Raw genomic sequence first — 23,124 nt, forward strand, 5'->3', positions numbered from 1 at the left:
TAGGCAGGCCTCAGGCAATTATGAAGAAACAATACGTATTGACTGTAGCGACAGACGAGTAAAGTCTGATATTACACCACGAGGAGTTTGGAAAAGGCGCAGAAAGGATAAGAATAAGGAAGGTAAAATTTGTTGCGCAAACATGCAGATAAGTCGTAAGCTGGAAAAATGGCTGGAGATTCAAACGCAGCTTAATGACGAAGCAATTAGCGTGTACGCTTTGACCGAAACATATCTACGAGATTTGGAGCAGCCGCCTGTTATCGACAATTTTGTATGGGAAGCGTGCAACAGAATGAGTGGGTCAACGAAAGGCCGAAGCGTAGGCACCCTAATTAGGCGAGGTTTGAAGTGGCAAAGGGTAAGAGAGACATGTAAGGAGCATTTATGCATTAGTGCCACATGGCAAGACAAAATTACATGGCTGGGTGTAGCTTATATATGGGCAGGTAGTGATAGCTCAGATAAAAATAATGAATTGATTGATTGCCTTCGAAGGAATATTAATGAGTTCAAGAAATCGGGCCGTGTGATATTAGTGGGAGATATCAACGCGCAAATGAATGATGTAGACAGATATACCGATTACAACGGTTCTGTAGTGCTGGATCTGTGTGAGGAGTTAACGGGGAGAATAAATATGGACAGGTGGCGTGGCAATGCGGAATCAGGCAGCCATGTATTGACTACGCTTTAGTCTCAAAAATGGCCGAGAAACTACTAGACCAAATGATAATCATCGAAACATGGAAAAAAATAGCCTGGGTAGCACTCATAAACGTTTGACATTAAAGTTTGAGAAAGATACTAACGCGAAATACAAATCAATAGTAGCAGAATTTTTAATATCAATGAAGATCAAGTACCGGAGATTGCTACATACATAGAAAAGAAAATGGAAGGTTTCCCTACAGCAGTCTAGAAGCATAAGGACCCTGTAGACGGTATGCAGCCTGAAATAAGACAGAAACGGCAAGAAACAAATTTTGAATTGGAAAGAGGAAATCATGCAAGTGGTGGAACAATGAAATAAAGCGAGCTATACAAGAGAGTAAGCAGGCGTCTAAGGATCATTGAGAAGCGAAAAAAATTGGAGTACGCGTAAAGCGATAGCATGCAAAGATCCCTGACGGCTTTTCATGCTTCCCGGCAACGGCAGCTTATGTATCTGTACTGTTTACTGGGAAACGCTGGCGGCGAACGCTACTCGCGAAGGCGAGCTTTCTGGTAGAAACACGTCCTCTAGCGGGGGTGGATCTCCTGTTATTGTTTTGCACTTTTAATATTTCAGTCTGAGAAGATCTAACATAAATGTTATGTTCTGTCGGTGTTTTATTTTTACATGACATTCGTTTTGAGCTGTCAATCTCAAAATTCCTAGGAATAACTTTGTAAAGAATGAAAGGCAAGGTATGAGTGAGCGCTGAACGCCGGACGCGTAATAACGACTTTAAAAGGTTGCGATTACGCGAAGAAGGGGTTCTACTTGGAACAAATCCAGAGAAAAGAAAAGGGCGGCGATTGCGCTCGTGCAAGAAAAAATTATTTGCGCAAGTGAATGCGGGGCTCATAACATTCGCAAAAGAGACAAAGACACCCCTAAAAGATTCTGGAACGAAATGACAGTGGGGCAAGGCTGGGCTCGGTCGTGCGGGTCACCACTTTGTGGGAGGCGGCGCGTAGACATAGCCGCCACAGGCTCGGTTTTTTTAGACCGGCCAGCCACGGTGCAGCGGGATCTCGGGAGCGGCCGACACCTGGCCGCTCAGGTTCAGCGTGGTAGCTCGCTCTATTGACGGGCTACGTGCACGCAAGCCCTCTTCTTCGGCGGCTTTGGATGCGATAGTCATGCCGCTACAAAGACCTGTGCTGGTGCGATGCGCAATTGAATTAAATTTCAAAGTTAAAGCGCAGGTAAAGGAGTCCAAGTAAAGTATGTAGGTGGTGTCGTCGTTGGTAGAGTCGGTTTCACGCAGTCCGGGAAAGATGTGCCAGGCAGCACCGGCAGCGTATGTTGTGAGTGAGGCACAGCCTCAGGGATACCGTAGTGCGAAATGGCGACCTGCCGTAGGCTCTTATAGATGCCCGAAACTGTAAAAGACGGAGCTCCAAAAGTAGACCGTCTAGCAGGTCGGGACTTGCCTTGAGATAGCGCGAATGTTTGTCATCACTTTGTAGGGAGGCGGCGAGAAGAGGTAGCCGCCGTAGCCACAGCTTATTTAGGCCAGCCAGCCTTGTTGCAGCGGGATCTCAGGAGCGGCCGACATGGCGGCCGCTCAGGTGGAGCGCACTAGCTCGCTCTATTCACGTGCTACCTCCACGTGAGCCCTATTTGGATGCGATAGTCGAGCCGCTACATGAGCACTCGGAGCTCCTTTTAAAGATTCGCAAATGGCTATAAGAGATGCTAACATCTGCGAAGGAGACAATGCGCTGCGGTACATCACAGACGTTACTAGGGGCAACATCAGTGGGAAAGAAAGTGAAGTTCAGACTCAAACAGGTTCAACAACAACAGAGAAGCCTGAGAGATCAAAACTTAGCATAGTATGCTTTCATTGAAAAAAGTCAGAAGGAAATGCTTCTAATAATGCGGTAGCAGGACCCGATGAAATTCGAACACAGCTAATCAAAACCCTCGGTTTAAAACTCGGTTTAAAAACAGGGCACTGCTCACTAATGGCATAGAGCAAATGATTAGAACGAAGAAAAGGCAAGGTTAACCTCATCTGCAAAGGTAAATGTGATAAGGACAAGGCGAGCTCATACTGGTCGGCTACAGAAACCTTGGCCATATATAGAATGGCGAAGCAAGCCATAAAATTGGAACTGTTGAAGTAGGCGGTTAAAAATGGTGCGCTGGGGGAACTGCAAAATGGGTTCAGGCGAGGCAGACGCTTAGAAAATAATATTGTTACGCGAATGAAGGATTAATAACTGCAGACTATTTACAAAGTATATAAAGGATAACTGCAGCGCTGGCCAGTTCAGCTGACAGCTGTAGAGCCAGAAAGCCTTCGTGGTCTTCGTCGGGACGCCCGCGTGCATCGTCCACAAGAATTATGCAATATACATGCATCATTATCCCCGGCAGCAGAAGTACCGTCCCGGTGTGTCTAAATATCGGTGATAACATGAGAGTAGTATGGTTTGAGACCTGCGACGTGCACAACGTCAGTGGAATTCGGGTCAGATGAGACACTGGTGCCGACTGGGGCGATATCGTGCTTAACTGGAGTCACGGCACGGAGCACCCAATATGAGCTGGTGTACCGAGACAGCAGTTTGTCTGCCAGACCAACGTGACGATTCGGGGACAACAGAAGTACGAGAGATCCAGGCGAAAAGTGGACGTCTCTGTGTTGGCAATCGTACAAACAGCGTTGCTTCTCTTGGAAGGTCATGAGGCGAGCGCGGACAATTTCGCGTGCTTGGGCTGCCCTGGTGATGGCGTCAAGTGCATACTCGCTGGTCTTTGCTGCGGCGGATGGAAGGGATGCGTGCAGTGGAAATTTGGGTTCTCGGCCGAACAACAGAAAGAACTGTGAATAACCGCCAGAGTCGTGACGCGAAGAATTATATGCAAAAGTGACATAGGGTAGGGCAAGGTCCCAATCAGTATGGTCGAACGAGACATACTTTGCTAGCATGTCTGTTAGGGTGCTACTCGGACGCTCCATGAGGTCATTAGTCTGTGGAAGGTACGACGTAGTCAGTTTGTGCTTGGTTGAGCATGACTGCAGGATGTCGGTGATGACTGCGATGCAGGATGTCAGCGAAATAAATGTCCGACCACAGTCAATAAGCACTTGGTGTGGAGTAACATGCTGCAGAATGACGTCGCGTAAAAGAAAATCGGCGACATCTGCGGCTAAGCTTGCTGGAAACGCTCTGATGATGGTGTAGCGCGTAGCCTAATCTGTCGCCACAGCGACCCACTTGTTGCCACACGTGGACAGACGGAAAGGGCCAAGTAAGTCCAAGCCAACGTGAAGGAACGGCTGCGCAGGAATGTCGAGCGGTTGAAGGCAGCCGGCAGGGAGCGTCGATGGCGTTTTCGGTGCTGGAATTTCGCACGCACCGCAACGTATGTCACGACGGAGCTGTCAAGGCCTGGCCAAAAAAAAGCACCGGCGAACGAATCCGGTCGTAGGTGCGAGAGACGCCAAAGTGACCTTTGGCGTCTAACACCTAACAAAACCTAACAAATATATATATATATATATATATATATATATATATATATATATATATATATATATATATATATATATATATAGCATGCATTTTTGGGAACTGTCGCGTGTGTGTGCCGTTTCAGTGTGTTAAGTACGTGCAATACAAGTCTGATGTGTGTTTGTGCGTCTGCGTGCCGCTTCTGTCTCTTTCTGGAATGATCCTGCACCCAATAACATCACAGCCAACTCCTGAGACGCTTGCTAGACTTGCCGGAAGTAGTCAGTTTTAATCTGGCAACCTTAGCAACGTAGCAGCATGGTGTCTCGCTTGTAGTGTAGTGATGTGGTGTGCGTGCAGCCGTGTGTTTGGGCTTTATAAGTTGATTCTTTATTCTACGTTGCGGGATGGTGTAGGTTTGGTCGATGTTGGCCGTGCAGGTGGCAGTTATGCAACCGAAGGATGATCGTCTTGAAAGTTCCGGCGGTATGCGGTTTTCAGCGGTGACGCCAGTTGCAGGAGTGTCATTCGATGATGTTACGTGTTAGGAGCTTAAAGCTCCTGAATTCCTCGTTGGCGTTCCGTAATTCTCTTCGCACGGGCGCGTTATGTTGCAGAAGGCGCTGGGCGCTTTTTTCGTTGCGGGGTGCTTTTGTCGTCGCGACAATAGATCGGGGTCTTTTTTTACAAGCACTGATTCAGCTGTAGGACACATGTAAGCTACAAACAGAAGTCCCAGGAGAGCACCTCAGATTATATTAAATTACGCGGCGCAGGAACTACAGGGCACCCAAGGGACAGTGGGGGAATCAAAGCTCGAAGGAGAACGGTACGTAGGCTGGGGCCGCCGAGGCAGGTGTAGCCCAAGGAGTGTTCGCACGGAAGGCACCTGCGCCCATGATCTTTCTTTTGCACCGGTGCAGTGAGCAGGATGAACCAGAATATTATGGAGGGCACACGGTGCAGTCGCGAATGCGAGCCATGACATATGTAGCTAGCGTCGACAGGCGTACGTGGCAATATCAGAGTTAGTTGTATAAACTTTATGCATAATACCCTTTGTTACGGTGCCTTAAAGGAATGGTTCTAGGGGACGGTGTTGGTACCTTTTTTCGTACCGCCCTAATCCTATACACCCAACCCTACAAACTACACACATACCCATTTTTTTCTATATGTATACATACAATTCCTTCCCATGACGGATTGACCAGTTCAAGTTGTCAACTTGTCAATAACTGTCATAGCAATTGCTGTAATGAACAGAATTCCACGATGGGATCGTTTACCTTTATTTTTTATTGGAATACTGAAAAGTACGTATAATCTTATTTTGTGTATGTGAAAGAAGTATAGGCCTTTTGCACATGTGGATATCACAAGCTTAATCCAGTGTGCAAAACACAGGCACAGCAGCTGGTACAAAATGAACTGCATTGAGGGCCACACAACACATATGTAATTAAAGGTGAGAAGTATAGAGGGGAGCTTCAAAATACGCTCTGTAGCACTGCAAAGTAAAATATATGTTGTATATGTACACTAAATGTTCAAAAAAGCAATGCATCAATGTACCATTTGCCTTCAAGTTTATTATCAAGTTCAAGGTTACTGAAGTTTCTTATGAGCATATGTACAACAGGAATCTGCTGACACACCCGCAGTCAAGGTGGCTGTTCGAGGTGTGCTGGCTACCTCCGCGTAAGAAAAATATAGAAATTGGGTGAATGTCAACACTAGTGCTTCTTGCCTCTAACCTACACGTGCCTCCGCGGCATCTTATTTGGTGGAGTCTGCACAGGTCAGCTGGCAGGGTGAGGCGTAGGAGTCATCCGAGAGAAAGAGTATCGTTTACATGGAGAAGTGGCCGTTCACATTGCTTGTCGCTTTCCCTTAAATGATTCCGTGGCGACTAGGGTGACACACCCGCAGCCAAGGAAGCTGTTCGAGTTGTACTGGCTGTTTAAACGTAAGAAAAAGAAAGAAATTAGATGAATGTCGATACCAGTGCTATTGCTTCTTGCCTCTTACCTGCATATGCCTCCACGGCCTCTTGGCTTGCGGAGCCTGCATGGGGGAGCTGCTGTGGCTAGGCGTAGGCATTGTCTAAGCGAAAAGAAAAGACCATTCAAATGGGGGATTATGGAAATAAATGTAGTTCTTATGTCTGCTTCTTGCATTGTTTTTCCCTAAAAGTTTTCAAAGCTAGTGTCCAGAATACAACAGCACTTGGACTGCTTTTGCTTTTTACCTGCAGGTGTTGCTGTGAGATCCTTAGTATGGCTACGTGCAGCATTTGAAGTGGTGGAGACATTTGAAGTGGTAGCCAAAAATTTAAAGAATCATCCTTGTCTGCATGAATGTTTTGAATTTCTAAATGCAGTGCAAGCCACCCCCCTCCCCCCCTCTACATCTATGCGGCAAGTGCCATAGCTCGAAATTGCATTTTTCCTTTAGTGTTTCACAAGGTGTCTGATATGTCCACATTAGATGTGATCCGTTACTTTTTATTTATCCCAGTGTGGAGACAGCATCATTAAACTGTTTTTTTTATTTTGCGTGGCTTCTTTATTGATTTGTTTCTGAATTTATCAAGCACATAGTCTCATGATGCTAAAGTGACCCATGTAATGACAATCATTAGCTTTTGTTTTCCAGAAAAACAACGCATTTCCAGGCTCAATGTTTGCTAATTCATTACTCGCATAATTTTGCAGAGAATTCTGCCTATATCGACTTACTTGACCTTCACGAAAGAGTCTTGCATAATCAAATAGCATTCTTTCCTTAAAATCATTCGACACTTCACATAACTTCTCTACCTTGGGCTTCTGATACTACGCATTCACCATTTTTGCTTGTTGTTTCTGACTACAAATGTATTCTTTAATGTAGAGCTGAAATTTTAACTTTGCAACACAGTGAAGTGCTTGTCATCGCACATCTGCATAATAGAGAAATATGTTTCATAAAACATTTGCAAAATCCAATAGAAGATTGATGAACGCAGCTTGCAGTGTGATTTGACTGAATGAGCCCTACCAGTAAAACATTTCACTTGGTAAATTAAAGCACACGTTAGTGTGATGTACAACATACGTTACACTAACGTAGTGGGTTCTTTGCTTATACAGCAAAATAATCGGTGTGTGAGAGAAAAGTTATTTTTGCATACCCCTTGTACACACTGATTTAAGAAAAATGGGCTGAAGCTGTCCACATGATCCACTTATTTTACCTGCGAGTATACTCAACAAAAATGTGTCCCAGCTGCTTAGTGGTATTTGAGCTTATATGTCGGTTTTGCATAATGTGCGTGTTGCCTAAAATAATTGAAATTTGGAAATGCTCGTAGGGATCTCAGGTGCATATCTGCAGTTTATTAATACATGTAAAAGACTCGGCAGCAAGTGCAAGTGAACGGTCCCGCAGGCCCGGAGTCGATCATGCAAATAGATTCGCTGCACACATTTGTGGCCAGAAAAGATATGCCACATGTAATGGCACGCAAGGAAGTGTTGAAAACATTGCAGAGTTAATAAAACGCCTACGCTATTATTATGTGGGTTAATGCACTCTATTTCGTCCGTATTAGGCACTGGCCTTTGATTTCTTCCTGGCACAGAAATACTCGGCATCAGGCTGTTTTTCTGCTGTGGTCTTTGTAGAAGCATGATTGTTCAAAGTGCAACAATTAAACAGAATCCATGACTTGCTTGTGGATTCGGCAGTGCAATTCCGGTGCGCGGGTCCGCCTGTCCAGGGCTTTCCTACTGAAGGGAAACCTGCAAATAAAAACACCACTCCGCATGTAGAAAATGCTCTACTGTGACGCTTCTCAAACGATTGTGATGCATCACAAGAGCTGTCTACTCGCGTGATGTTCTGAACAAGATACATTCGTTTACCTACATGTGAAGGTATACGCCAGAGCACTTCGGGGCTTCGGTGGCACAAAAGGCACGAATTTACCATGGCCTCCGATGTTGACACGTGATCGCATGTCAAACCTAAAGTGTACGAAACTGCTGCGCATCCAAAAAACAGAGATTCGAAACCGAAATTGGCGTCATTCTTTACTGCATGAATGTGTACATCGTGATTGACAGAAGTAAAGCGCTTAGCAAGCGCTTTCTGCAAACTTAATAATAACGCATCACCTTTACAGAGTCATCAGGTATGCGGTTTTTAATGACAAAGCATAAGGTGAACTGTACTTGTTTTCAGCTCTTTCAATAGTAACTGCGCTGGCCCCATTGACCAGTAGCAACAGGGCGGCGCCCTAGCGGTTCCCACTTTTTCGGGCCAGCTTTTCCTCAAGAGTTGGTTATATTAACTCTATGCGACTAACATGCGGAAGCCACCCCTCAAAACGCGGCTGTCTGCACCTGCCGGCAGGCGGCGACACACGGTTATGCCTGTGCTGTGGCAGCCGCCCCAATCGCGATAAGTACAGCAAATTTTCACTGTTTTCTTAGAAACCAGGCGACTAACTGTGCCAGGTGTTTTACTAGAAGACGTAGATTCCAAAGTGTGATCCTGCTGCAAATTCTTGGCAAGAACAATACAGCGGTGAGCGCAGAACCTTTTTCCTCACTTACGTAGCGAAATATTCAGGACCCTGTACTTCACAGATGCATGGCAATCCGAGCAACTCGAACAATAAAAACAGCGTAGATCAGTTATAAGCTAGTTCTCTCAGCCTTGGGAAGTAGTCTGGGGGCCTGTTTTGCCACTGGCCCTGAAATCTATTCAAGATGGTCCCTATAACTGAGCCTTTTCACATTCACCTGTATAAGCGAGCGTAGTAACTATATAGCGCGCGGTATATCTGACGCGTGCTGCTGTATTCTGTGTCTGCGTGGTTTATACGAATGCCGGTGCGTTGGGGATGCCCGGTAATTACGCCCGTTTTCGCACCTCCACACAGGCTGCGTTAATTGCTGCCGCCGTTCCCAACGGTTGTGGGAAAAGGTGATGCTGTCCCTTCTTGGCGTAGGTTAGTGTGTTGGGCTCTGAAGTAAAACAGACGTTTGGACGAGTTAGTAAGACATAGTTGAAACAACAGCGCGGTATTCACGCGGACAAGCAGGGAGAAACGGTCAGCGCTCGTCCGTGTCGTTTCTCCCTGCTTGTCCCCGTGAATACCGCGCTGTTCTGTTTCAACCCTTAAGCTACGAGAATATTTGATTGACATTTGATACCGACCACGCCGTCAGATTCCACCGCCACATCCGTACAAACTCAAAGCAGACGTCGAGCGTGGAGCCAGTAACGCGCGTCGTGAGAGGCAAAACTGAGGGATTACTCACTAAACTGCGGAAGGAAGTTGTCCATTGGAGGGAAGTATACACAAACGATCTTTTATTTTAGATTCATTAAGATCACGTTTCAGAACTAAACCGGGGCTCCGATGGAGGTTGCGTCACGGATGGTTCTTTGATTGGCATCTAATACCAATCACGCCGCTGCACGCCGGCCTTCACTGGCGCCGCATGAAGACTGGTGGCATCGCCTACCAGCGTCGCTGTAAAAAAGAAATAAATACGAGACAAGTCCGATGAAAAGACGCGCCCGGTGGACGAAATTGACATTTTGATAATATTGCCACTTTCCACATCATTCGGTTACATGTTTATTCATATCAGTAAGAAATATCAGAAGATACGTTGTGTTTGATTTATATACGTCTGAAGGTGGTGGTGGTGGTCTGAAGGGACAGTAATCACCCGGACAATGTGATTTTCGTCAAGTTAAATAGCCTTTGACTTTTGTGAGTCCTATTTTATATCTTTTATTTATGTAATATCTTGTGACACAGAAGTATATGGTTGTATTATTCTGAAGTGTACTGTCGTGCCAATGTCCTGCACTGCATCGGCTTTCTGCCTTGGGCACTGCAGCGTTGGCCAGGCAGATTAATTTTCTTTAGCCATACAACCAGAAACTTTTGTAGGTCTCGAACGACACGTAAAAATTTAAACAACATCATTTCAGAGTTGTGATTTCACACACTCTTGTTCGCGGCTTCTCTGGTGATTACAGCTGTGCTGGACATCATGACGAGTAAGTGATATTTTCCGCTTACTTTCATTCAGGACACTGAGATCACTGCATGCTGCAATATACGCATGTGCCGCAGAGCACTGGCATGTCACGAACTCCTTGTTTGCTTTTCAAGAAATTTTGCAGAAAGTTCCCCAGTCGCCTTCCCCGAGCATCGCAGGACAAATGGTGAGACATTCACGAGATACACAGAAGTTAGTAAATGCGTAAACATTTCTATGCCTACTCAACGAAAATCCTGTCCGTCCATCACGCAAGACGAATGCTATGGCTCATGCCCCCTAAACTATGACCCATGCCCCCGTAAGCAATGAATCAATACCTCCTTGGCAGGCAAAAAAATGAAATGGCTCATACCCATGTAAGGCAGAGGCTACAAGCACTCAGCAAAGTGAAGCAAACAGTGCATACATTCATTTATATAACCCATACAACGCAATTAACAGCATACGTTTCAAAATAGAACAACCTCAAAACAAGCATCCGAACCATTCATAAAGCATTGCATACCCCCCTCAGGTAATGTAGTGGTGTTTTTGCAAAAGCTTCGCTGGACATCTAGGTTGATAAGGACCGATAAAAGTTCATAAAGGTCGGACTATGTTCAATGTGGTTGATGACGACTGATGATTCTCGTAAACTTCAAGACGACATTAATAAGGTTCTGTTATGGTGTAACAAGTGGTATATGAAGCTTGACTTAAGCAAATGTAAATGCATGCGCGTATCACAGCGTACCAATACTACTAATGGGCATACCTATTTCCTCAATAATAGCCCTCTCTCAGTTGTCTCATCGCACAAATACCTTGGACTAAACATCACCAGCAACCTTTTCTGGCATGTCGACATTATATGTAGCAATGCCAATCGCATGTTGGGCTATTTGCGCCGAAACTTCTAATCCGCACCATCGTCACTGAGACTAACTCTCTACAAAACATTAGTTCGCTCCAAACTAGAATACGCATGCGCCATTTGGGACCCGGCTAACATTGCACTCATAAACAGCATAAAAGCCATTCAAAATTGTGCAGCGCGTTTCATGTTATCAAACTACTCCCGACATGCTAGCGTTACCTCAATGAAGACAACACTTCACTTGCGAGAACATTCTTTCCGTCGTAGCTGATTCCGTCTTTCGCTATTCCATAAAATATACCGCCAGAACCCTTTGTTAAAAGAAAAGCTTATCACCCAACCTTCATACATATCATCTCGCTGTGACCACAGTTTCAACGTTGGTGTGCCGTATTCAAGTACTAAACTTCGTAGTAATGCATTCATCCCTTGCACAGGCAAAGATTGGAACCACCTTCCCGACACCGTTGCAGCCATCCCGCACACCGACACCTTCCCAAAACCAGCATTCATGAAACGCCACGTTGAATATGTGTCAGTAACTTTCACAATTTCTTTTTGTTATGTTCACCCGCTCCTTTCTGTAATACCTTCGGGCCTTGAAAGTATTTTAAATAAACAAGAAATAAATAAGTAAATAAATGATGGTCGATAAGGGTTTATACGGGTCGGATTGAGTTTCATAACATCGGTAATGGGGCTACGTGGAGATGAGCAAGTGGCACATTGCTTACGCATGCTTAGTCAACTCCCAGACGAGTTACTGCATGATTTTTTTTCCAAATAATTAAGTTGGTGTGCTATGAAATAAGTAAAATTCGGAATTAGGACATCAGAAGTACACTGTACTCACAGAAACATGGTTAAATAGTAAAATAACAAACGCCGAACTGTTTGAGTGCGAGAACCAATACGTTGTTTACGAAGTGACCAAACTGGTAGAATTGGTGGTGGCGTTCTGCTCGCCGTTAAAGAATGTATTAATTGTTTTTTGTGACCATTGATACCAATTTAGAGCTAATTTGGTGCTGTATAACTATTAGTTTTAAAAAAATAATACTAGGTGTGTGCTACCGATCCCCATCAAGCGACTCATCCTTTTGCGATGACTTATATGATTGTTTAAATAAGATTACCATGCGTTTCCCCGGAACTGAAATCATACTCTTAGGCGATTTTAATTTTCCTAACATTGTCTGGTCACATGTCAATCCCTTTTCTAATCCTTCGTCAGCCGAGGCCAATCGGTTCATTTCCATTTGCTCTGACTTCGGCTTATCGCAGATCGTCACACTTCCAACACGTATAGCACAAAACACATCTTCACTTCTGGACCTCATTCTAACGTCATCGCCCGATAACTTTTCTGCGGTGACACACATGCCCGGACTGAGCGATCATGACATCTTGCATTTTACACTTACAACAACACAACAAAAAACATACCGACAGCGGAAAAAGTTCCGAGATTATAAAAAAGCTAACTATCAAGCCATCAACAGAGAACTATGCATATTTCTAGACACATTCCTCCCACTTTATCTGCAACGCTCCGTAGAAACTAACTGGTCTATCTTCAAAAATAAAATAAGTGAGCTTATCACCAAACACGTACCCCTTCGATCCGTCTATGCCAACAGTAGAGCACCATGGTACAGCACATATCTTAATCGGTTATCAAACAGGAAAAAACGTTTATTCCGTACAGCGAAACATTCCTCAAAACAGACGCATTGGCTATCATATAAACACGCAGCAATTTCATATATTAAAGCCCTAAGGTCATCCAAATTTTCATTCCTTAATTGTACACTTCCAAATTTATTGAAGACTAATCCAAAACGCTTCTGGGAAGCCATACGAGGAAACAACCATAAAACTGGAATATCATTGCTAACAACTTCTGGGGACCCAGTACCTGACCTATTGTGTTCTACTGTACTTAACGATACCTTCACTCAGTCATTCTCATCACCTCAGACCCCTGATCCGATGCCTGAGATAAAATCAACTAACTACCATTTCATGGATCCCATCGTTTTCGACGCAACTGGTATCAAAGCCATAATACAAAACTTAAAACCTAAAGCATCATGTGGGGTAGATGAAATTAACACTATATTCTTACAAAACACAGCGGAATACTGTTCAATCCTACTAGAATGCATTTACTCACAATCTTACAACTCTGGCACCTTACCGTATGATTGGAAAATTGGCAAAGTAATCCCCATTCACAAAACCGGACCAACCCATGATCCACTCAACTATAGACCTATTTCACTTACATCTGTACCATGCAAAGTTATGGAGCATATAATATACACGCATCTGGTTAATTTTCTTGAAAATAACAACTTCTTCACAGGTATGCAGCATGGATTCCGTAAGAACTTCTCTTGTGACACTCAGCTTATCCTCTTCACTAATGCCCTACATGCCAATTTAGATTCTGGTTTTTTAACAGATTGTATATTTCTCGACTTCTCTAAAGCATTTGACAAAGTGAACCATGCATTGCTTCTTCATAAATTAGGCGTTCTAAACATAGACCCCTCCATAATTAATTGGATTCGCGCGTTTCTGACATCACGTGTTCAATTTGTAACCACTAATGACGCTAACTCACCTTTAGCCCCTGTTGACTCCGGCGTCCCGCAAGGGTCTGTGCTCGGTCCTTTATTATTCCTAATTTATATTAACGACTTGCCCACTCACGTTTCCTCGAACATTTGTCTTTTTGCGGATGACTGCGTCTTGTATCGTAAAATAACTAATTCTTCAGATATTCTACTAATTCAGGAGGATCTCAATAACATAAATGAGTGGTGTCGTACGTGGCGCATGGAATTAAACATTAGAAAGTGTAAGACAATGAGGATTTCTCGTACTAACGTCATCTGCCCCACCTATACGCTAAATAACATCCCACTAGAATGTGTAACGTCATATCGATACTTGGGGGTTCACATTGCCAGCAATCTATCCTGGAAAACTCACATTGATCACATAACATCTAAGGCCACTCGCACACTAGGATACTTTCGTCGAAAATTTTCTCAAGCACCATCATCACTAAAACTTTTACTGTACACAACTTACATTCGCCCACAACTAGAGTACGCGTCATCAGTATGGGACCCCGGTCATGACACCCTCATACAGTCTCTAGAGGCAATACAGAATCGATCAGCCCGTTTCATTCTCACCAACTACCAAAGAACTGCGAGTGTCACTAACATGAAAGCTCTCCTTCACCTCCCGCTCTTATCAACCCGTAGAAAACTATATCGCATATGTCTTTTCCACAAAATCTACTACCATAACACATATTTACGTTCTATCTTTGTCCAACCCCCACCATACATTTCATCTCGCTTAGACCACCGCCAAAAGGTAAACATTCCGCACTGCAACACCGTCGGCTTTTCATATTCATTTCTTCCCCAAACGAGCAAAGATTGGAATAACTTACCCGCATCACTTACAAGCATTATTGACACCAATAACTTTAAAAGCACACTTCAAAGCTTCATGTTATAAATTATTGTTGCGTTTGCTTGTTCAGTATAATAACTGCTTTTATGTCATTGTTTTTACATTTTGGCTTGTATTTTTATATCGTATGTTCTTTCCTTTCTTTATTTTGTTATGCCATGTATTTTTGCCACGCTCACAAGTTTCTTTTTACCATTATTATTTTGTATACGATGTTTTTTTGCCATGTTGTTTGCCTTCCTTTCTTATTTTGTGATTTGCCTCTGTATTTACTTACTTTGCCCCTCCCCTCTGCAATGTACAACCGTACCTTGAGGGTATGATAAATAATAAATAAATAAATAAATAAATAAATAAATAAATAAAATATTCAGTTTACGGTCAAAATTGCAGGTAAAACGTTGCCGGACACCATTCCGTAAATGAATGAACGATGTTTCCTTAGACCGGATAGGCGGTAAAAAGTATTTCCGATAAATGAAAAACGGTGGGCTCCGTAGTTGTGATAACAGAATTGACCGTATTTTGCAAATAAGAAAAACGCTGAGTTCCGTAAAACGCAAATGCTGTAAATAGAGCCCCGTACTTGTGATTACTGTACATGACCGTACTTTGGTAATGAAGAAATGGGGAATTGAAAAGTGGACAGACCATGGTAAAGAAAGGTATGCACATAAAAGATACCAATATAACGGAAAGAAAATGGAAACACAATTCATTTCATTAGTCTTGTGTCCATGTTATCTATGCTTGCATTTTCACACCATGAATCCATATCAAATTGCTCAATTTTATGTTGTTTTGTATTGACAGGCGCAAATTCTGTTTGCAATATTTCTAGATTTTGTAAATGGTAATGCTCGTGTTCTCCAGCCAAATTGCTTCATTCATAGGAATGCGTTATTTTGGCCAATGAACCACCCATGTCGTACATCACAACGTGGATAACTCGCAACATCATTTAAGATATAGCTCGAATCGGGGCAGAAATCAAAGCACACAGAACCTGCTGTGTTTGCATGTTTCCTCCTAGTGTCGTTGTTTTCTATACCGCTTATTCTTCGTGTCTGTGTTGTCATGTTGCACTTGGGTTCTACACACGGCATGTACACAGCATACATAGAGATTTGTGTCCGTGAAACAACAAGCCGCTTGAATCTGAACAAATATGTGTTTATTCTCTTTCACTGAAAAAAAAGAACTTGCATGACAACACACTAGAGCAGGGTGCGAGACCGGGCTTGTTGGTATTCCATGTTAAAGTGACTTGCGCAAGAGTGGACTCGGGACACTAAAAAGGCGACAAGAACAGATGCGAACTTCCAACTGGTGTTTATTACGGAAAGGCATGTATATTGTCACGTGGTAGTGACGGTGAAGAAAGAACACAGTAGCAGTACTGTGAAAGACAAAACTAGCTTTTATTGGGCGAACCCGTGCCCACAAAACAGGCTACACTTAAAGCACAACGATAGCGGCGAACACAGTTGGCGATCGTCGAAAATCTGATTAGCGGTTCAAGCGCGTCTGCTCTTATACAGTAGTCATCAAATTTTCCAGACTAATCGTCGGGACCCGCATGCCTTCCACAAAGTTCTACACCATGCGCGTCAGGCGAATAAATCAGATAACACAAGGTTCGGCGAAAACAGACTGCGGATGGAAGCATCGATAACTTTCCAGAAACTTCGGATACATGCAAGCGCGTCCCGTGCTGTGCGATAAGATTTGTTAGGCGGCGAAACGTGGTCGCCCGATAAATATAAGTACACGTGTCAATACCCCCCTCTTAAAAAGCATCGTCCCGATGCTACAAAGAGAGCGAAACACAAAAGGACACATAAGTAACAAAACAACAAAAAGAAACAAAGTCCGAAGGTTAGTTACGCGAAGTCCCAAAGTTTGTCAACGCTGGTGGTACGGCTTGAGTCGCACAACGTGGACAATTTCAGGTCGTGAGCGGCGCCGCTGTGACAGCGAAATGCCGTCTGGCACGACCTCATAGTCCAGTGCGCCAATACGTCGGATGATCCTGTACGGTCCGAAATAGCGACGCAAAAGCTTCTCGCTCAGTCCTCGTCGGCGTATAGGGGTCCAAACCCAAACATGGTCACCGGATTGGTACTCGACAAAGCGTCGTCGGAGGTTGTAGTATCGGCTGTCGGTCCTCTGCTGGTTCTTGATCCGCAGGCGGGCGAGCTGCCGGGCTTCTTCGGCGCGCTGGAGATAGCTAGCGACGTCAAGATTTTCCTCGTCAGTGACGTGCGGCAGCATGGCGTCGAGCGTCGTCGTCGGATTCCTGCCGTAAACCAGCTTAAACGGCGTGATCTGTGTTGTTTCTTGCACCGCCGTGTTGTAAGCGAATGTTACGTACGGCAGGACGGCATCCCAGGTCTTGTGTTCGACGTCGACGTACATCGCTAGCATGTCGGCGAGGGTCTTATTCAGCCGCTCCGTAAGACCATTCGTCTGCGGGTGGTAGGCCGTGGTCCTCCTGTGCCTTGTCTGACTGTATTTCAGAAAGGCTTGGGTGAGCTCCGCTGTAAAGGCCGTTCCTCTGTCGGTGATGAGGACTTCTGGGGCGCCATGTCGAAGCAGGATGTTTTCAACAAAGAATTTCGCCACTTCGGCTGCGCTACCTTTCGGCAGTGCTTTAGTTTCAGCGAAGCGGGTGAGGTAGTCTGTTGCCACGACGATCCACTTATTTCCGGTTGTTGACGTCGGAAAGGGTCCCAGCAAGTCCATCCCGATCTGCTGGAATGGTCGGCAAGGAGGCTCGATTGGCTGTAGTAATGCGGCTGGCCTTGTCGGCGGTGTCTTGCGTCGCTGACAGTCTCGGCATGTTCTGACATAACGGGCGACGTCGGCGGTCAGGCACGGCCAATAATACTTTTCTTGTATCCTCGACAGTGTCCGGGAAAAACCGAGGTGTCCAGCTGTCGGATCGTCATGTAGGGCATGCAATACTTCTGGACGAAGTCCTGACGGGACAACAAGAAGGTAGTTGGCGCGGACTGGTGAAAAGTTCTTCTTCAGGAGGAGATTGTTTTGAAGTGTGAAGGAAGATAATCCGCGCCTAAATGCCCTGGGGACAACGTCGGTGTGCCCTTCCAAATATTCCACCAGACCTTTTAACTCCGGGTCTGCCCGTTGCTGTTCAGCGAAGTCTTCCGCGCTTATCATGCCAAGGAAGGCGTCGTCATCTTCGTCATCTTGCGGCGGCGGGTCAATGGGGGCGCGTGATAGGCAATCGGCATCGGAGTGGTTTCGTCCGGACTTGTAGGTTACAGTGATGTCGTATTCTTGTAGTCTGAGGCTCCACCGCGCCAGTCGTCCTGAAGGATCCTTTATACTCGCTAGCCAACACAACGCGTGATGGTCACTGACGACTTTGAATGGCCTGCCATAAAGATAAGGGCGAAATTTAGCTGTAGCCCAAACGATGGTCAGGCATTCCTTTTCGGTCGTGGAATAGTTGCCTTCCGCTTTTGACAGCGACCGGCTAGCGTAAGATATCACCTGTTCGACTCCGTTTTTCCTCTGGACTAGAACGGCACCGAGGCCTAGGCTACTGGCGTCAGTATGTATTTCTGTATCGGCGTACTCGTCGAAGTGCGCAAGTACCAGCGGCGACTGCATGCGTCGTTTGAGTTCTTCAAATGCGTCGGCCTGCGGCGTTTCCCACTTGAACTCAACATCACATTAATTAGACGTGTCAACGGCTCGGCGATGCGTGAGAAGTCCTTGACAAAGCGCCTGTAGTAGGCACACATGCCAAGGAATCTACGCACTTCCTTCTTGTCGGTGGGCTGCGGGAACTTTGCGATGGCAGCTGTTTTCTGGGGGTCGGGGCGTACTCCGGATTTACTGATGACGTGGCCTAGGAACAGAAGCTCGTCGTAAGTGAAGCGGCATTTTTCTGGCTTGAGAGTGAGCCCTGATGACTTGATGGCCTCTAGTACTGTGGCAAGCCGCCTAAGGTGATCGTCGAAATTTCCGGCGAATACAACGACGTCATCCAAGTAAACGAGACAGGTCTGCCATTTCAATCCCGCTAAAACCATGTCCATCACGCGCTGGAACGTTGCAGGCGCCGAGCACAGTCCAAATGGCATAACCTTGAACTCGTAGAGGCCATCTGGGGTGATGAAGGCGGTCTTTTCGCGATCTCTTTCGTCGACTTCTATTTGCCAATAGCCAGACTGGAGGTCCATCGAGGAGAAGTACTTAGCGTTGCAGAGCCGATCCAATGCGTCGTCTATCCGTGGAAGGGGGTATACGTCCTTCTTCGTGATCTTGTTCAGACGACGATAATCGACGCAGAAACGTAGGGTTTCGTCCTTTTTCTTCACCAGGACAACAGGGGATGCCCACGGGCTTTTCGACGGCTGGATGACGTCGTCGCGCAGCATTTCGTCGACTTGTTCTCTTATAGCTTCGCGTTCTCGCGGCGAAACTCGGTAAGGGCTTTGGCGGAGTGGTCGAGCGCACTCCTCGGTGATTATTCGATGCTTGGCGACTGGTGTTTGTCGAATCCTCGATGACGTCGAAAAGCAGCCTTTATATCGTCGGAGCAGACTTCTGAGCTGCTGTTGCTTAACCACTGGGAGACTTGGATTAATGTCGTAGTCTGGTTCGGGAAGTATAGGCAGGTTGCGAACGTAGTTCCTGCGCCTACTAGGGCGCCCCTCGCGGCGGCGAGCGCAGAACCGGCAGGATACGACCGGCCCGCTTGCGTTCGGAAAGCCTGTATGCGCACTGTTTCGCGCGTAGCTGTTGCCTTTTCTGAACAATGCCGAAGTGCAACCCGAGCTGTTGAGTAGTGGACTGCAACAGCACGTAGACCAACTCACGAGGAACAAAGTTTTACAGGTTTCCAAGCCGACCGTATGAAACAGAACGGCGTCAACACTGGATAGCGCTCGTCCGACGGCATAAGCTGTTTTATGTTCCGGCGTTATGCCAAGTGCGTTATAACTCTGAATTCTTTGCTTTTACAGCAATGATGGCAGCAACGGGACACCTACAGTCAGTAGCGTAGCTAGGTCGTCTGGTACCCGGGGCCCATAGGTCTTCTAGCTGTCCCCTCCCCCGGGTTTATTGGAGGAAGGCGAGGGTATCAACAATTTCTGTGTGTCTCCAGACGTATATGACCCCCCCCCCCCTCCACTGGCCCCTTGCACACGGAGCCCATGCCTCCCCCCCCCCCCCCCTGCTACGCCACTGCCTGCAGTGCGTACCAGGATATGCATCAAACAAAGTAGCTTGTTCCTACACTGTACCGCAGTAAAGCCGCGGAACTCTTTCCCAATCCTCTCCCATTCGAACAGCGCTAGGGCTTACTGAGAGGTTTGAGGAGGGGTTGCAGCCGGCTGAGCTGGCATACACTCTTCTGCGCCCATGGCAGCATATCAACGAAGGTGCAGATGAGATCACCAAAATTTTTGACAACGTGGTTTATTGGAACCTCCTTTGCACGCACTGAAAAATCGCAACATAAAAGTATCGCACTTCCAGTAACTTGGGCGAAAATATTTTCCCAGCGTAGTCTAACACAACTGGTAATTAAGTTCATCCCCTTTTTTGTGTTTGGGGAGAGCAGCGTTAGAATACCTCTGGTAGGTCTTACGAGTCGTTCATACGCCCCACGTTCTTGGATGAGATGTTTTGGATTCGTATTTGCCGTCATGTATGTACAGGGAAACTACCGCGGCGTCCTTGCACTTCCCTGCGATGCCAGCACGGCAATCGCAGCTCCCCGCTAGGATTTATCTGCTGTCGCCGATCTTCAAGAATCAATTTCGCCTACAATTTCATGCGTCCACACCGTAGATAACGAAGTAAATTACGCTGAGCTTCACGCATCTCGCTGGTGCATTATTTTTCGTTTGCGGAATAAACCTAGCAGTCACTTCCGATCAGTGCGAGTTCAACACTTCCCTCACGTCGTAGATGTGCCCCACTTCAAATAGACGACTTCCTTTCCCTAAATTCTTTTCACGAAAAAAGCTATGAAGATCTTGCAAATCCCAGAAACCCGGTTAAAATTAATATCGGCACGCTGTTTCGCGCCATCGCTATCGTTTGACAGGACGCCAAACACGCAGTGCGGGCTGCTGACGCCGTGAGTAATCCTACCACATTTGCGCAACTGTTTGTCAGATGGCGCTAGGGGTCGGAAAGACGGGGCGCCGCCTAGCACTTGCAACCTGCCCATGGTCGTCGGGGTAGATGCGGCGGAATCCGAGAGGACAAACGCATTACTGGTTTCCAGAATTTCCTCGATGTACGCGATCGTCGTGCCCTTGTTGATGTGCTTGAACTCCTGGCTGAAGTTTGTCAGCAACACTTCAGTTTTCCCTCCATGCAGTCGAGCAATCCCTCTTGCGACGCAAATTTCACGGTCTAGCAGGAGACGTTGGTCGCCTTCGATGACACCTACGTCAGCGGGTATTTTGGTGCCGACCAAAATAACAATGCTGGAGCGGGGCGGGATGCTCACTTGGTCTTCGAGCACACTCAAGGCGTGGTGACTACTAGGGCTCTCCGGCGGTGTCGCTTTATCTTCCGACAGCGTTATTGACTTCGACTTCAAGTCGATGACTGCGCAGTGTTGGTTCAGGAAGTCCATACCGAGAATGACGTCTCGAGAACACTGTTGGAGGATAACGAAGGTGGCAGGGTAAGTCCGGTCATGAATGGTTATTCTTGCCGTGCAGATTCCAGTTGGCGTAATCAGGTGTCCTCCAGCGGTGCGAATTTGAGGGCCTTCCCATTCAGTCTTGACCTTCTTCAACTGGGCGGCGATGTGTCCACTCATGACAGAGTAATCAGCCCCTGTGTCCACTAAGGCGGTAACTGCGTGGCCGTCGAGAAGCACATCGAGGTCGGTGGTTCTTTGTCTGGCGTTGCAGTTAGGTCTTGGCGTCGGATCACGGCTGCGTCGTGTTGAAGTGAAGCTGGAACGTCGCGTCGTCAAGTCGTCTTTCGTCGGTGTAGTCTTGGCTTCCTGACTTCGTCGGGACGGCGGCGTGTCGTTATTATGTCGTCGAGATGGTCTCTTCGTCGTCTTCGTCGGCGGCGGAAGATCTTCGTCAGTTCGACGAACAGCAACCGCACCTCCATCGGTTGCTGCTTTTAGTTTTCCGGATATGGGCTCGCAGAGCGGCCCCGAGCTGGACCAGTGTACGGTCGGCGCTGCGGTGACAGGTATCGGCCTGGTGACGGCGAACGGGACGGTCGTCGAGAGTTCCACTGGGTGGCGGCTAGGTAATCGGCGATTTCACGTGGGCGCTCCCCAAGCTGTGGACGCGGCGCGCTGACGGCGAACCCTCTCAGTCCCAGGTCGCGGTATGGGCATCGGCGGTACACATGGCCGGCTTCTCCGCAGTGATAGCAGAGCGGGCGGTGGCCGGGGGCTCGCCAAATGTCCGTCTTCCTCGCGTAGGTGCGCTGGGCGACGTATTGGCGCGCTGGCGGCGGCGGCGGCGGCGGCGGACGACGGAATTGCGGCGTTGAAGGACCCTGGCGCGGTCGCGCAGGGGGGCCTTGACGGCGGGCGACGGCGGCGGCGTAGGTCATTGCTTCCGGCTGCGGTGATTCTGGTTCCACCTCGGGAACTCCCAGGGATCGGTGCACCTCTTCTTTCACGATGTCGGCGATCGAGGCCACTTGAGGCTGCGACGAAGGCAACATCTTGCGCAGTTCTTCGCGCACAATGGCCCTGATGGTCTCGCGCTGATCGCCCGTGGCCAGTGATTGAATGGCTGCGTAGTGGGTAGAGCTTGTACGGCGGATGAATTGCCGGTTCCGCATTTCGAGTGTCTTCTCGATGCTGGTTGCCTCGCGAAGGAACTCTTCTACCGTCTTCGGTGGGCTTCGTACCATTGCGCCGAAAAGTTCCTCCTTCACACCACGCATGAGAAGGCGGACTTTCTTCTCTTCGGGCATATCCGGGTCGGCGTGGCGGAAGAGACGGTTCATTTCTTCCGTGAAGATGGCAACGTTCCCGTTCGGTAGCTGCACTCGGGCGTCCAGCATGGCTTCGGCCCTTTCCTTGCGCACGACGCTCGTAAAGGTGCGCAGGAAGCCGCTACGGAACAGGTCCCACGTAGTCAATGTCGACTCCTTGTTCTCAAACCACGTTCTGGCGGCGTCTTCTAAGGCGAAGTAGACATGCCGCAGCTTGTCATTGGAGTCCCAGTTGTTGAATGTCGCGATTCGCTCGTAGGTCTCCAGCCAGGATTCCGGGTCTTCAGTCGCTGCTCCATGGAAGGTCGGTGGTTCCCGGGGTTGTTGTAGGGTAACGGGGGACGCTGGGGCAGCCATTGAGGTTGTCTTGACCACGATCTTGTTTGTCGCCTCAGGTAGACGTCCGTGCTCTGGGGGCAGTCCTTGCAGTCTACGGCTAGCACGCTGGTCTTGGGCGGTGTCGGTTTTGTCCTCGGGCTTCGGGCTTGGATCGCGGCTTTGCGGGGGCGTTCGCTACATGAACGCACTAGCACCTCCACCAGATGTCACGTG

At 47.1% G+C, this 23,124-nt stretch overlaps 1 protein-coding gene across 8 annotated transcripts in view; it reads left to right on the plus strand.

Annotated features, from left to right (window-relative positions):
• The window catches only part of LOC139048130 (uncharacterized), a 424,803-nt gene that overhangs the window by 112,934 nt on the left and 288,745 nt on the right, over window positions 1-23,124 (plus strand). For 3 of the 8 annotated variants that reach the window (XM_070522634.1, XM_070522635.1, XM_070522636.1), the window contains 2 exons: window positions 10,222-10,242; window positions 10,358-10,410. The exons of 2 other annotated variants lie outside the window; for them this stretch is intronic. In XM_070522634.1, coding sequence (XP_070378735.1) covers window positions 10,222-10,242; window positions 10,358-10,410 — 74 coding nt within the window. Of the gene's footprint in view, window positions 1-10,173; window positions 10,243-10,357; window positions 10,411-23,124 lie in introns of all 8 variants that reach the window. 3 more of the 8 variants (XM_070522640.1, XM_070522638.1, XM_070522639.1) reach the window with 1 other exon arrangement.

The sequence above is a fragment of the Dermacentor albipictus genome, chromosome 7 (genome assembly GCF_038994185.2).
Source record: "Dermacentor albipictus isolate Rhodes 1998 colony chromosome 7, USDA_Dalb.pri_finalv2, whole genome shotgun sequence".
Lineage (NCBI taxonomy): Eukaryota > Metazoa > Arthropoda > Arachnida > Ixodida > Ixodidae > Dermacentor > Dermacentor albipictus.